Here is a 13383-nt window from a genome sequence, read left to right as displayed (position 1 = left end):
AATTTAATTACAGGACACCCAGCTGCTTTCCACTAGAGAGTTGCTTGCTTTTTTGTTGTTTTTTGTTTTTTTCCAGAATGACCAAATAGCCATTTTCTCAAAGAACTTTCCGCCTTAGCCCAAAAAGAACAAACCCTGGCTCTCAGTATGTTGACAGTGCAACTCTAACGCCTCCGTGTCTTCAGCATCTACCATGGACTCAGCCTTGGACTAGATCCTTTACATGTATGATTTTGTTTATTCCTCACTGTGGTCTTCTGGCTGGGAATATTTCTGCCATTTCAGAGATGAGGCAGGTGGGGTACAGGAATGCCGTGTCACTTGCCCAGAAACCCACAGAGAGTGAGGTACCCTGGGGTTCAGATTGTCCTGTTTCAAGCACATACTCCACATCCCCTGTGTTTCCATAAGAGCAGAAACTGAGCACTGGGTACTCCTGCAACTGTGAGGGCTCTGGGGCCAAAGTTCCCAACTACATGAATAAGGGAGCTGAGCAATGTTGAAAATACTTAACGCAGAAGGTTTTTTTAGTCCAAAAAAAAAAAAAAAAAAAGCACTCACCATGACTTGTGTGCAGGGAAAATACATCCAGGGCTCAGAATGGCAAAGTAAGAATTGATCTAGGTATTCGCTGCTCATCTTGATCATCAGAACATCCTAGGGAACCTTTGATTTTGTTTTACCCTGACCTTGGGGACTACAATTCAAGATGAAAAGGTGGCAGATTTGCAGGCGTAGTTACAAGTAGGAGGACACTTCTGAGACTTCCTTGTGTCTCATTTTTAAGGCAAGAATCTCCCAATGATCCCCAGTGTCTGCCTCCAGGGTTATTATCATGGTCAGCCAGTTTCTAGCTCTTGCCCAAGGCCCTATGAAGACAATTTAGCTGTGAAGCTGCCCAGACTTCACACAGAGTTCAGGGTTTGGGTGAACCACAGGACTAGAGAGAAGATGCAAAAAAATAATAATAATAATAATAAATCAATGGGTTGGGCATGGTGGCTCACACCTGTGATCCCAGCACTTTGGGAGGCTGAGGCGGGCAAATCACCTGAGGTCAGGAGGTCAATATGGTGAAACCCCATCTCTACTAAAAATACAAAAATTAGCCAGGTTTGGTGGCACACCCCTGTAATCCCAGCTACTCAGGAGGCTGAAGCAGAAGAATCACTTGAATCCAGGAGGTGGAGGTTGCAATGAGCCAAGATCACGCCACTACACTCCAGCCTGGGTGACAGAGTGAGACTGCATCTCAAAAAAATAAAATAAAACAATGAAGCAGTGCTTATCCTGCGAGTCTCAGAGAAGGAGACCAGAACCAGATATCTTGGTATCTTAGGAAATCAAAGTTCGTTAAAGGTTCAAGCAAGGCCAGATAGGATTATGAAAGTGGCACACTGCAAGTCAGAGAAGACTAACTGGCTGGAGTCATTTAGCAGCACCATAATAAAAACAAAACAAAACACCTGGGCACCCAGCTGTGACCCATGTTGTTGCATCAGTCTCCCAGCTGTCATCTTATCTTTAGTCTTTCCAGCTTTGCTAGTAACTTTCAGGCTCTAGACTTCCTGAAGTCTTGTCTTATTCAGGCATCACTATGGCCTGAATATTGGTGTCTCCAAAGCTCATGTGTTGGAAACTAATACTCAATGTGATAGTATTAAGAGATGGGGACTTTGGGAGGTGAATGAGATTGGTGCCCCTGAAAAGAGGCTTGAGGGAGTGCCCCTTCCCTTTCTGCCATGCGAGGACACAGCAACAAGGCGTCACCTAAGAAGCAGAGCAGGAACCCTCACCAGACACTGAATCTACCTATACCTTTATCCTGGACTTCCCAGCATCCAGAACTGGAAGAAATAAGTTTCTGTTGTTTATAAATTACCCAATCTAAGGCATTTTGTTACAGCAGTCTGAACAAACTGATATAGAGGTATTGGGTATTGGATCCCGGGCTTAATATGTATGGTCTTGGTGCAAATTTTGGCAAGAACATAGGCTTATACACCGAAAGAGCAATAATACTTTATTTAAAATATATACAAAATTATTACTTTGAAACATATATATTACTGTCCAACATACATCATATAACACTGATTGATGTAAATTTTGGTACCTTCATTTATTCAGTTGTGATTTCTCTTTTGTTCAAGGCTCCTGAAGAAAATTATCTGAAATGCCCACCAGAGGGGAGGTGCCCACGGGCTTGGTCCCCTTGGTGGCTTGGCTGTGCTGTTGGGCACTGCTGGGGCCCTACAGCCCTGCTCCATGGAGCTGAAGGCAAATCCCCACCTTGCTGGGGGACCTGGGAACACAGAATCGATGGAACCCACCTCCGTCAGTCACACATCAATTGCTCATCTTCTCCCTCTCTCTCCATCTGGGTATAAACAGGGAGGGAGGTGAGGGGGAACAAGTGTCAATTATCTTCTTAACCCTCCTATGGGCTGAAGAGGAGGGTTAAGGGAAATTATGTTTTTCCTTTCACCCACCTTTCTTCTCTGCCCACGTTACCACTATTGCGGGAAGAAAGTATGAGAAGGAGGAGCTGGCTCTTAATGCAGGTTAGAAAGAAATGGGAAGTGAAGCAAAAATGGGGCTTCTGTGCTCTTAGGCTGAATTTGAGTTACCATAATCCTGAGATAAATCAGACAACTGCTTTTGGGCATGGCCCATGCCTCATTCATCACTTTCTCCCCCACAGTGCCTTACACCTAGTAGGCACTTAATGCATGCTCTTTGCATGGATGAATAAATGAAAGTAGGGGATCTGATGACTGCAGACGGAAAACACACATTTCAGAATCAGAGTGTTTGAGAGATGAAAGAGGACATTGGAAATCATCTAGATCTGCTTCCTCATTTGGCATATGGGGAAACTGAGGCCCAGAGAAATGAGGAGAAACGAACAAGGTCACATGACTAGTTCCTGATAGAGTCAGACCTGGAATCAGATTTTCTAAATCTCTCCTTAAATTTCCCACCCTCTTCAGATCTGGAACAATAAAGAGAGCTCAGTGGGCTCAGTGCTATGCCCTGGACTCAGGACCCTCATATGCCAGCGTGGGGACCCCTGGTGGTGGCCGAATAGGGCACAAGCAGAGAAGCCCCCTTTGGGCAACTTCATTTCTGGGATCTGGTCCCAGTAGGTAAACAGGATGGCAGCAGTGGATCTGAATGAGGTAGGAGGAACACAGAGACCAGTGGGGACCCCGAGAATTGGGCTTGTTGGTGCGGCGCCTGCAGCGGGTCCAGTGCTGAAGTGGATTTGGTGGCTCGAAGGGCTCTGGAGCTCCAGGGTGTCCAAAGGAAATGTGTAAACTAAGCCCAGGCTGCTCACTGCTGACACTGAAAGCAGGTCAATACATATGCTTGCTCAGCGGGTGAGCTATGGCACACTGGAAACGGATGGGAGGAAAACGAAAGGAGGCAGGGAGATGGGTGGAGGGAAAGAGAGAAGGGCCAAGGGGCTCTCCAGTAGACAGGGAGGCCTAGTGGCCTCAGGGTGCAGGGATGGGGTGGGCCCAGCAGGTGGGGGGCGCTGGGGACATGCAGGAGTTCCCGGATGTGCTTCTCACTTCAGCTGGGCTGCCCAGGACCTTCTCTGGGCTTCAAGCCTCTGAGGCCTCCCATGTGTCATTCCAGGGAGCTCAAAGCACAGAGGCTCACTCCGCTTCCCCGTGTGATTTTGGTTTCTTTCTAGAAAAGATACTTAGGCATGGGAAGAAATGCATATCTGATCAACATAAAGAACCTCATGTGAGTCCCCACACACCACAATCATCAATAGCTGAAGAGCCCTGGTGTCAAACAAAATGAATGAACACCCAGGAGCTCACACCTACTGGAGTTTCTCAGGGTTTCTCTTGAGCAGGTGCAGAGAGGGCTCTCAGGGCAGGTTGAAGCTCTTGTGACTGACCGGTCCTGCTGCCCCACAGTCAGCCAGCTTCATTCCCTGTTGCCCTCCTCCTCCCTTTCTGCCCAACTTCTGCACTCCCCAGCCCACTCTATTTTTGCCTTAATGACTTTGCAGTTCCCATCAGCCCCATATTTGGCTCTTCTGCAAAGAGAAACAAAAATAATTCATCTTGCCAAAATTTGAAATTTGGGAGCTGCAGCTCGTCTGATGACAAATGAGTACCTTGTGCTTAAATAGCCACCACAAAGTGCAGACTATGACCAACATGCCAGGGAACAGAGCAGGACAGACCCACCCTGGGACTGGGGCTCAGCTGCCCCTTCTCTGTGGCCCCCTGACCCCCTAGACCGCAGACTGGTTTTCATTGCACACGTAGACTGTGCTCGGCTGGATTCTCCTTCGGATCCGCTCAGGCACTTTGGGGAGGATTTGGAAGGTCTGGGGCAGCAACTCTATGCAGGCCTCGCGGAATTTTTTGATTCTCCAGCAGTAGACGATGGGGTTGAAGACGGACTTGAGGTAACTGAGCCACAGGACGCAGGTGCTGGTGGCGTAGAAGGAGGAACCGCAGTAAAAGCGCTGGCTGAACACAGACAGGAGGCTGTAGACGGAGTGGGGCAGCCAGCAGAGGGAGAAGCCCACGAAGAGGATCAGGATGGTGGTGAAGGCCTTGGTCTTGAAACTCAAGTCCACGCTGACCTGTTGCTGCCGCTGCAGGCGCCGCAGACCCGCCCTGGTGAGCTGCCGCAGGTCCAGGCTGTCCGACTGGTTGTGCACGCGCACGGCGTTCTTGCGGACCGTGTTGAGGATGCACATATAGGCGCACAGCATGGCGCCAAAGGGCGCGAAGAACACGGCCACCACCAAGGTGACCACGTAGGCGCGGTCAGCGGGGAGCTCCGTGTAGCCCAGCACGCACTGTGGGGCCCGCGCCGGCACCTCCACCAATGTCCAGCCCGTGAGCGAGGGCCCCGCGATGCAGAAGGACAGCACCCAGGAGACCGCGATGATCACCTTGGCCCTGCGCGGGTTCAGCTTGTCCTGGCGCTGGACGATGATGAGGAAGCGGTCCACGCTGATGATGAGCAGGATGGCCACGCCCTCCAGGACAAAAAACCAGTAGAGAGTGGCTGAGAGGCGGCAGAAGTGGTCCCCAAAGTGCCAGCGCACGGTGATGAGGGTGACGGCGGTGAAGGGCATGCAGCAGAGGGACAGCATGATGTCAGAGAAGGCCAGAGTGGCCAGCAGCAGGTTGATGGCCGAGCGCATAGCCGGCCTCTGGTACACGATGATGCAGACCACAGTGTTGCCCAGGAACCCCACCACGGTCATCAGCAGCATCACTATGGCCAAGGAGATCCTGAGGGGTGCGGGCAACCGGGTGGACCCGGAGTCCGAGGCGTTGCTGGTGTTCAGCAGCAGGTATGGGTAAGCCTCAAGGGACGTGCTGTTGCAGGCCATCGTGGAGAGACCCTTGGAGCTGGGACAGAAATGGCCGGGAGGGCTCCCCTCAGCGCTTCGGTGGCTGCCATTCTTTGTCTGCTGGCTGCATCTTCCTGGATGTCTGTGGACCTCTGGGGCACTGGAATGGTCTTGGGGAGAAATGTCCGTCTTTGTGAGCACTAGCTGGGATTTGCGATTCATGGATCACATCCTGAGCATCTCTGCGGGGAGCGACTGTGTGCACAGCTTCGTGCTTGGACACTCTGTAGTGGACAGCAAGCAAAAGTACAAAAGAGAAGGGAGTTAGAGTTTCCAAACGCGTTGAAGAAAGCACGCGTTTAAGCTTTACAGGTGTTTCTAAACAAGTTTATTTATTACTTGGGACAAAGCTTGGTATTCACAAATACTGTCTGAGTCTTGTCAAGCAGCCCAGAAAAACCTAATCAGCTCTCTTCTGAGGAAACTGAGGAAGTAAACTTTGTAGTTAGTGTTTATGTAATAACTTGAGTTTTCAGCAACCTGTGGGAATGAAGCCTTGGTCTAGCCAACTAACGTTAGAATCCTGCTCCACAAGAGAAAGGTTTTACTTGTTTCATTCTCTGCTGTCTCCCAGTACTGACCACAGTAGTGGCTGGCATGCAGCAAGTGTCCAATGGATACTTGTTGAGTAGAAGAATAAGTGATAGTTGATGCTGCTGCTATAATATTTGTTTAGCTTTAAAAAAAACCCACTTCATCGAGGAATGACTGACATGTCAAAAGCTGTACAAATTTACATCTCAATATACCAGAAACCCATCACCACCAAGGCCAAAAACATATCCAGCTCCCCCTGCCAAAGCTCCCTCCTGCCGCTTTTCTAGTATTATCATTTTGTTTTGGTGGTAAGAACACTTCACCTAAGATCTCCTCTCTTAGCAAATTTTAAGTATACATTTTTAAGTTTTAATTATTTAAAAGAAATGTAAGTCTGTTTGTTTAACTTTATCTGATAAGTGTAAATTCACATGGATAAGTGTAAATTCACATGGAGTTATAATAATAAATACTATGGTGAAATTCTGTGTGCCCTTCACCCAGTTTTCCCTAATGGTAACATCTTGGATAACTGTGGAGCTGCTATACTATTACTGCTGGAAGCACAGACTGGGAGAAGGGAACTTTCCCCAAAGGTAAGGCCTTTTAAAATACAATGTTAGCTGAGTGCAGTGGCTCACGCCTATAATCCCAGCACTTTGAGAGGCAGAGACAGGAGGATTGCTTGAGGCCAGGAGTTCAAGACCTGCCTGGGCAACATAGAGAGATCCTATCTCTACCAAAAAAAAAAAAAAAAAAAAAATGAGCCAGACTTGCATCTATAGTCCCTGCTACTCAGGAGGCCGAGGCAGGAGGATTGCTTGAGCACAGAAGTTCGAGGCTGTCGTGAGCTAAGAAGGTGTCACTGTACTCCAGCCTGGGTAACAGAGTGAGACCCTGTCTCTTAAAAAAAAAAAAAAGTAAATGAAATGAGATTTTATTCCTTACATTCTTGATAAACTTGCTTTCACTTTCAAAAATATAAATATAATGTTAATTTTAATTTTGTCTCACTGATGTGGCAAGAGTGTGTTCAGTAGCTCAGGTCTGAAGTCACATCGCCTGGGCTGGGGAAAATCCAGCCTGCACCATTTATCCACCCTGGACATCTGGCTGTTAGATACACCTCTTCTTGTAAGAAACTTCTCTTTTCTAAATTCCTTGTGGTCATTGTTACAGATAACTCACACTGAGAGGGACGTGGGCAATGTAAGAAGCCAGGAGGCCTCAGACCAGGCTTAGAGGACCTGGGAGTGGCAGTGTCTTGGTGATGCTATACTTCAGTTTAGACCCAACCAATCCTCGGTCTTCCTTCCCAAACACACCCACAATGGGTTCATCTCTCAGAGGTGGGCACCGGTATCCAAACTTTTTCTGAGCTATAGAAATCAGAAACCTGGTGTGTTAATTTATGAGTGGGAATTGTCTCTCATTCAGACCAAAATTATGACCCTTCTTCATCTCAATTTTCTGATCTGTGAAATGGAGGTAATCACATATTTACCCCCAGAGTTGGTAAATGTCATGTGCAATGTCTGGTAAAAGAAGGGCATTAATAAATTAACTCCATCTCCCTCACTGTTTCAAGCTTAGGGGTTTCTGTCTCTTGGATTAAATTGCAAATTTGTTGATGGCAGGAACCATGACATGCATGTAGGAAGCCCTAGTGGATTAAGCTCCTCTTGGAGCCCTAATGGATTAAGCTCCTCTTGGAGCACAGAATAAAGGACCACTGAGAAAAAACACAGTATTGTGCATCCATGTGCCTGTCAATCTTAGCCAATAGTGAATCCTTCATCTGCACTCTTCTCTATGCTATAAACTTAGATTTTCCCCACAATGATAATTACAGAGAGTGATTTCATGCTTAACTAAAGGAACAAATAGTGCAAGATATTTTTTTTAATGTATATGTCTTGTGGTTGAATCTGATTAAAATTATTTGGCTTCTGGACAACAACCTGTCTTAGGTATTTTAATTTAGCATTTTGGTCACAGTCCTGTTGTTAGTATCTGAATCAACAGTGCTTTTATTACAAGGGACTAGGGCACTAAGATCTAAGTAAAAGGTAACAAGTGAACAAGAAATATTCTGCTGGTGTTCTTGGAGTAACAGCACTCACCATCTCCAGCGATTTTCACGGTGAGAAATGGGTGCCACAATATGAATTTAAAGCTGCGAAAGAAGCGAGCTGGGAACTGAACCGTTTCAAGGTATTTGTTTTAGTTCCTTTCCAAATGATCTCACCCTGGAACTGGGAGGCTGTGCAAGTGTCAGGAGGTAAATCTTCATCTCTAACTGAAGTGTGATTAATCAACTAAGGAAAGTGTGACCAGGCTGTGTGCTGCTGTGCACCATGGTGTGGCTAGCTGTGCACTGGCAGAGGCTTCAGTGAGCTGTGTCCAGGCAAAAGATAGAAGGCGCTTTCAGCAAAGCGGAAATGTGGCCACCCATGCATTGTGTTTACTGCAAGGTTTTCTAAAGCCTTCCCTCAGCATCCTCACGCCTGGCAAGAAGGCAGGGAAATTATGAAAGGGAAGCTCAGATACAGTCACGACAAGCTCCAGTTCAGCAAAGTAGTGACCAGTGGAGCCGAGACTGGAAGCTGAGACTCCCAGGGAAAGATGGTTCTGTGGTGAGGACGGTGGCTTGGGGAGGATGACTTCACGTCTGTGACACTGACAAGCATAGGGAAAAGAAAAACAATCCTCCCACCCCCAAGCTACACCAGTTGAGGTACAGACAAATTTCAAACACAATCCCACTCTGTTCTTTCCCTGTAGATAAAGAATGGGCTTCTAAAAACTGACCTTCAGCCGGGCGCGGTGGCTCACGCCTGTAATCCCAACATGTTAGGAGGCCGAGGCAGGCGGATCACGAGGTCAGGAGATCTTTACCATCCTGGCTAACACAGTGAAACCCCGTCTCTACTAAAAATACAAAAAATTAGCCAGCCGTGGTGGCGGGTGCCTGTAGTCCCAGGTACTCGGGAGGCTGAGGCAGAATGGCGTGAACCTGGGAGGCGGAGCTTGCAGTGAGCCGAGAATGCGCCACTGCACTCCAGCCTGGGCGACGGAGCGAGACTCCGTCTCAAAAAAAAAAAAAAAAAAAACAAAACAAAAAAAATGAACTTCGTGAGGATGAGGGAAAGAACCTTTGTCTCTGCTCTCCAAATAGGACAACTCTATGTGCGACCACCAGGGGGCGCGCTGGGGCAGCCTCAGGAGGCTGGGAAGTATCAGTGTCTGGCCTGCCAAAGCCTTTCTTCCCCCTCCCTCCCTCCCTTCCTGCCTCTCTCCCTTCCTTCCTTCCTTTTTTCCTTCCTTCCTTCTCTCTTTTTTCCTTCCTTCTTTTTCTCTCTCATTTCTTTTATCTTTCTTTGTTCTCTTCCCCTTTTTCTTTGGCAACTTTAAAGGTCTTTTTATTATGTTAAATTTCAAACATGCAAAAATAGATAACATAGTATAGCAAAGCACCATTTGGCTAAGCTTTTGAACTGTGTTCCCTCCATTTCCTTCCATTTAAGCTGGCACTTCCTGGTCCCCATACACCTCCCGTCCAGGCTTTTGTTTCCAGTACAGTGGGGAGATCCTGCCAGGTTTTCTTGAGGAGAGGAGGCCAGGCTGTGTGTGGCCTCGTGAGACAGACATGAGAGGGGAAAATGCGGCCCAGGAGAGCTTTGAGGGACTGGGGGACACAGCAGAGGTCCCTGTAGCGGCGCCAGGGCAGCTCTCCAGGACTGCACCGTCCTCCTAAGGCCTGGTCAAGCGGGGATTCGAGTGGCCTTCTGCTCGCAAACTTGCGTTTCAGGTAGCAACTCTCATCTTCGGCTGGGAGTATGTTTGGGTTTAAGTGGTCAGGAAGCAGAAGGTGAGAAATGCCTGTCTCCCTTTCCCATCCTCAAGAGCAGGCGTGAAGACGATCCGCCGGACCCTGATTGAAGCGGGGAGGGATAATGCCTGGCGAGGGGACAAAGGCGGGCAGAACCAGAGAGACCTGCGGAGGCACAGTCGGGGCAGCCGCGTGGCAGGGAGCCAAGGAGCAGCGACGATTGCCACGTGGAGGAGGTAGACTTCCTGACAACCGGACGGTGAGCCCCGCGCGACCTTCAGCAAGAGCGCATGCCTCTCCTTCCTCCCAGCGCTGAAACTGAATGGTCAAAAGGCACTGCGTGGCGACGGCGGAATGGATTATTGTGTCTAAGGTCCCGTCCCGTCCAGAAAGCCTGCAGCATCACTGTTAGGTGTTGAGGAAAATGACGGAATCTTCCCCACCTTCAAATCCCACATGATATCATATCTTCCCCAGCAACTCCACTCGCCCCCTGTGACACTGCCCCTGTCCCTCCAGCAAAAGCTGCCCTGGGCTCGTCCTTGTTTCCACGTGGCTTCGTCTGTCGGAGCATCCATTCCTATTGGCCCCTTCCCCAGCTCTGCGTCGAAAGGTGTTGCGTGCATCCCGGTGCCTCTGCACCTGGACCCTGCGGGATCGAGGCTGCGCCCAGGTGCGTTCCGGGGGTAAGGCTGCCAACCTCTGATCCGCGAAGGAAACGCTCATATGCGCAGTGGGAGTAGGCGGTTCTTTTGGAACTGTTTTTCACCAACATTAAGAAAAAAGTCAGGTACACACTACACACAGGTACATCTACATTTTAATTATCAGATTTGGAATTATATACATATGTATTTACATATATATGTACATCTGATAGAATTTGCTTTCTCTCTGCTGGTTCTATTTCAGCCAAATGGTGGGAAATTTGTTGGGCTCTTTCTCCATAGTCTTTAATATTGCTGCAGGTAAAACCAATTGGTTTTGTGATATTGGATTTTTAATCCCTGCTCCAGAAGAACATATTGGTTCAAAAATGCCAAATCTAAGAAATGAAGTCAATTTTGGCAGATGGGGAAGCTAGGAACAGCCCTTTGCTGTGAGAACAGCTTGACTCTGTCATTACCTGCAACCTTGTCACCTGTCTTTTTGATAAAATTCTCAAACAGATGGTATATTTCAATTTCAATAACTTTATTGGCGGTGAAAAAATATGCAAGAGCTGCCAAAAGTAATACATCAAGTAGCTGTGTTTAGAAACAGGTGTCGTGCCACGTGTCTTAACTTCAAAGAAAAGTGAGCTGAAAGGAACCAGATTTTTTATTCCTCGACTTGAACAAGATTCTTGGGGAGAAATTTTCAAATAGAACACAACTTGGAAGTCTTTTAATGAGGCAAGTCTTCATTGCCTATTCTTCTTAGTAATGGCTAACATTTCTCGTGTGCTGATAGCACGCCAGGCTAAGCCCCTTACATAGCTCAGTGGTCATGAAGGTCGGCCCCTGCGTCTTCGGCATCCGCATCACCTAGGAACTTGAGAAAGGAAAATTCTCAGGGTCACTCCCGACCTACTGAATTAGAATCCCTGGGACGCCAGGGGGCGCAAACTGCATTTTAATAAGCCATCCAGGGTAAACGTTCTCAGTTGTAGGAACTACCGACATGGTTTCTCTCAATTAACCCTCACATTGACTCCTCTTTACAGAAGAAGAACTGGATGCACAGTTATTTACCTAGAAAGTATAGTAGTAGGGTCCTACATTAGAATCAGACGGTCTGACTCCAGGACCCATGCCTTAACCCCTAGGCTATGCAAAGAGAGGCCACTCAGATGATGATGTAACTAGCAGTTCCTATCAGACTTTTATATCAGAAATGAGTCAGCATTGTGAGCCACAGCAAGGATGTCTTTTAGCAGGAAAGGTAAGATGTGAAGGCCGTGGGTACAGGGCCTGTGTGTGGGAGTGTCACAGGGCTACGGGTGTCTTGGCAGGCACTCAGGAGGACACAGGCTGCCCTCGGGCCTGTAGGAACGTGTGTGCATCAGATGCAGGAGCTCTTGAAGATGCTTCTCAAGCAAATGTGGATGAGACCTATTTGTCTCCTCAAATTTAAAATCTGCTGGCTGTCAAGAATGTAGGATTTAACGCCAGACCCATGGGAGATGCAGGGTGGCTGTGAGGATTCAGACACTATCTCATCTCTTTGTTCAACCCTTGATGCTTCCCCACCCTTCTAAAGTCAAGACTCATATAGAAAATGTTATTTGTAGGGCACACTAGACCGCAGGCCTGTGCTGCTGCTGGCAGGGCTAAGAGGTTACTGCCTCAGACGCCCCAGCAACCCATTCATAGCTCCAGAGGCTTGCACACCAGCTGGTGGCTGGGAGACTCTAATCTTAGAGTCCAGCTTGAAGATTTCAGGCCTCTACATATCCCCAATATAATGATGACTGAATTGTTGCTCTGACCAAAGAAACAGTAATAGGTAGTATTAGAATAAGACTTTAAATATACAAAGTGCTTCTCAAATGTGCTTTTACTTCTTTCTCACAGCCACTGGGATGAAACATGACTATTCCCATTTACATATGAGGAAACTCAATCAATGCAATGAGATGATTTGCTTAAGCAGACACAAATGGAAGAATGGAAAATCGAGTCATATCTTCTCTTTTACTCTTTGACTCTTCCCTCCTTCCCTCTGTCCTGGGTAAGCCCCATGTTAGTGGTACCTACTCAGTGTACGTGAGGGTTTCATTGTGTGGACAAATTTATTTCTACAGATTCAGATAGATTATGACTCAGACTGACCGCCTATGCTTGCTCTGGTTATGAGAAAGAACAATTGATTATTTAAGAACTTCTGAAAAGTCCAAAATAACCCACAGGATGGCCATAAAATACTCATTTTTAAGTATCTTTGTGCTACCACCTTTCTTTAGAGCAGAGTTCTTAACCCCTGGGACCACAGACCAGCACCTTTCCCTGGCCTGTTAGGAACCAGGCCACACAGGAGGAGGTGAGTGGAGGGTTAGCAAAGCTTCATCTGTATTTACAGTTGCTCCACATCGCTCACATTACCACCTGAGCACCGCCTCTGGTCAGATCAGCAGCGTTATTCGAGTCTCATAGGAGTGGAACCCTATTGTGAACTGTGCACATGCGGGATCTAGGTTGCGCACTCCTTATGTGAATCTAATGTCTGATGATCTAATGCCTGATGATCTGCTGAGATGGAACAGTTTCATCCCAAAACCATCCGCTCCTGGTCCTGTGGAAAAATTGTCTCCCAAGAAATGGATCCCTGGTGCCAAAAGGTTGGGGACCACTGCTTTAGGGGAGGCCAAAGCATATAATTCACTTAGGGTCACCAGCTTCCAAATTAATCCTTGAGAATTTTGTTTGTGCATTTTACTATTAAAAGCCAACTTATTCACTTCCTTTCTTAACTGATTTAGAGGTGTTGCATCTAAGGTAGGGTTTTAAAAGTCCCCGAACCATGTAGGAAGATTTTGCTAGAGGCACAAAGCATATGGCACTTGTTTAAAAATGGATCTTTATATTTTAACAGAATCTGAGACAATTAGCACTTTTTCAAGATGCTAAAAAAA

General features: G+C 47.4%; 1 protein-coding gene across 1 annotated transcript; it reads right to left on the bottom strand.

The window, feature by feature from the left end:
* Positions 1–1978: 1978 nt before the first annotated feature.
* On the bottom strand, positions 1979–5729 carry GPR45 (G protein-coupled receptor 45). Its single transcript, XM_002811723.4, has one exon. It carries the CDS (start codon positions 5561–5563, stop codon positions 4262–4264), a length of 1302 nt encoding a protein of 433 aa, XP_002811769.3. The 5' UTR covers positions 5564–5729; the 3' UTR covers positions 1979–4261.
* Positions 5730–13383: the final 7654 nt, after the last annotated feature.

Source organism: Pongo abelii, chromosome 12 (genome assembly GCF_028885655.2).
Source record: "Pongo abelii isolate AG06213 chromosome 12, NHGRI_mPonAbe1-v2.0_pri, whole genome shotgun sequence".
In the NCBI taxonomy this organism is placed as follows: domain Eukaryota; kingdom Metazoa; phylum Chordata; class Mammalia; order Primates; family Hominidae; genus Pongo; species Pongo abelii.
Note: the sequence above shows the minus strand (reverse complement) of the source record. Positions and strands in the feature narration are given on the sequence as shown.

Excerpts from the sequence above, each read along its gene's own strand:
- GPR45 (XM_002811723.4), bottom strand. The coding sequence starts at position 5,563 with ATGAATCGCAAATCCCAGCTAGTGCTCACAAAGACGGACATTTCTCCC.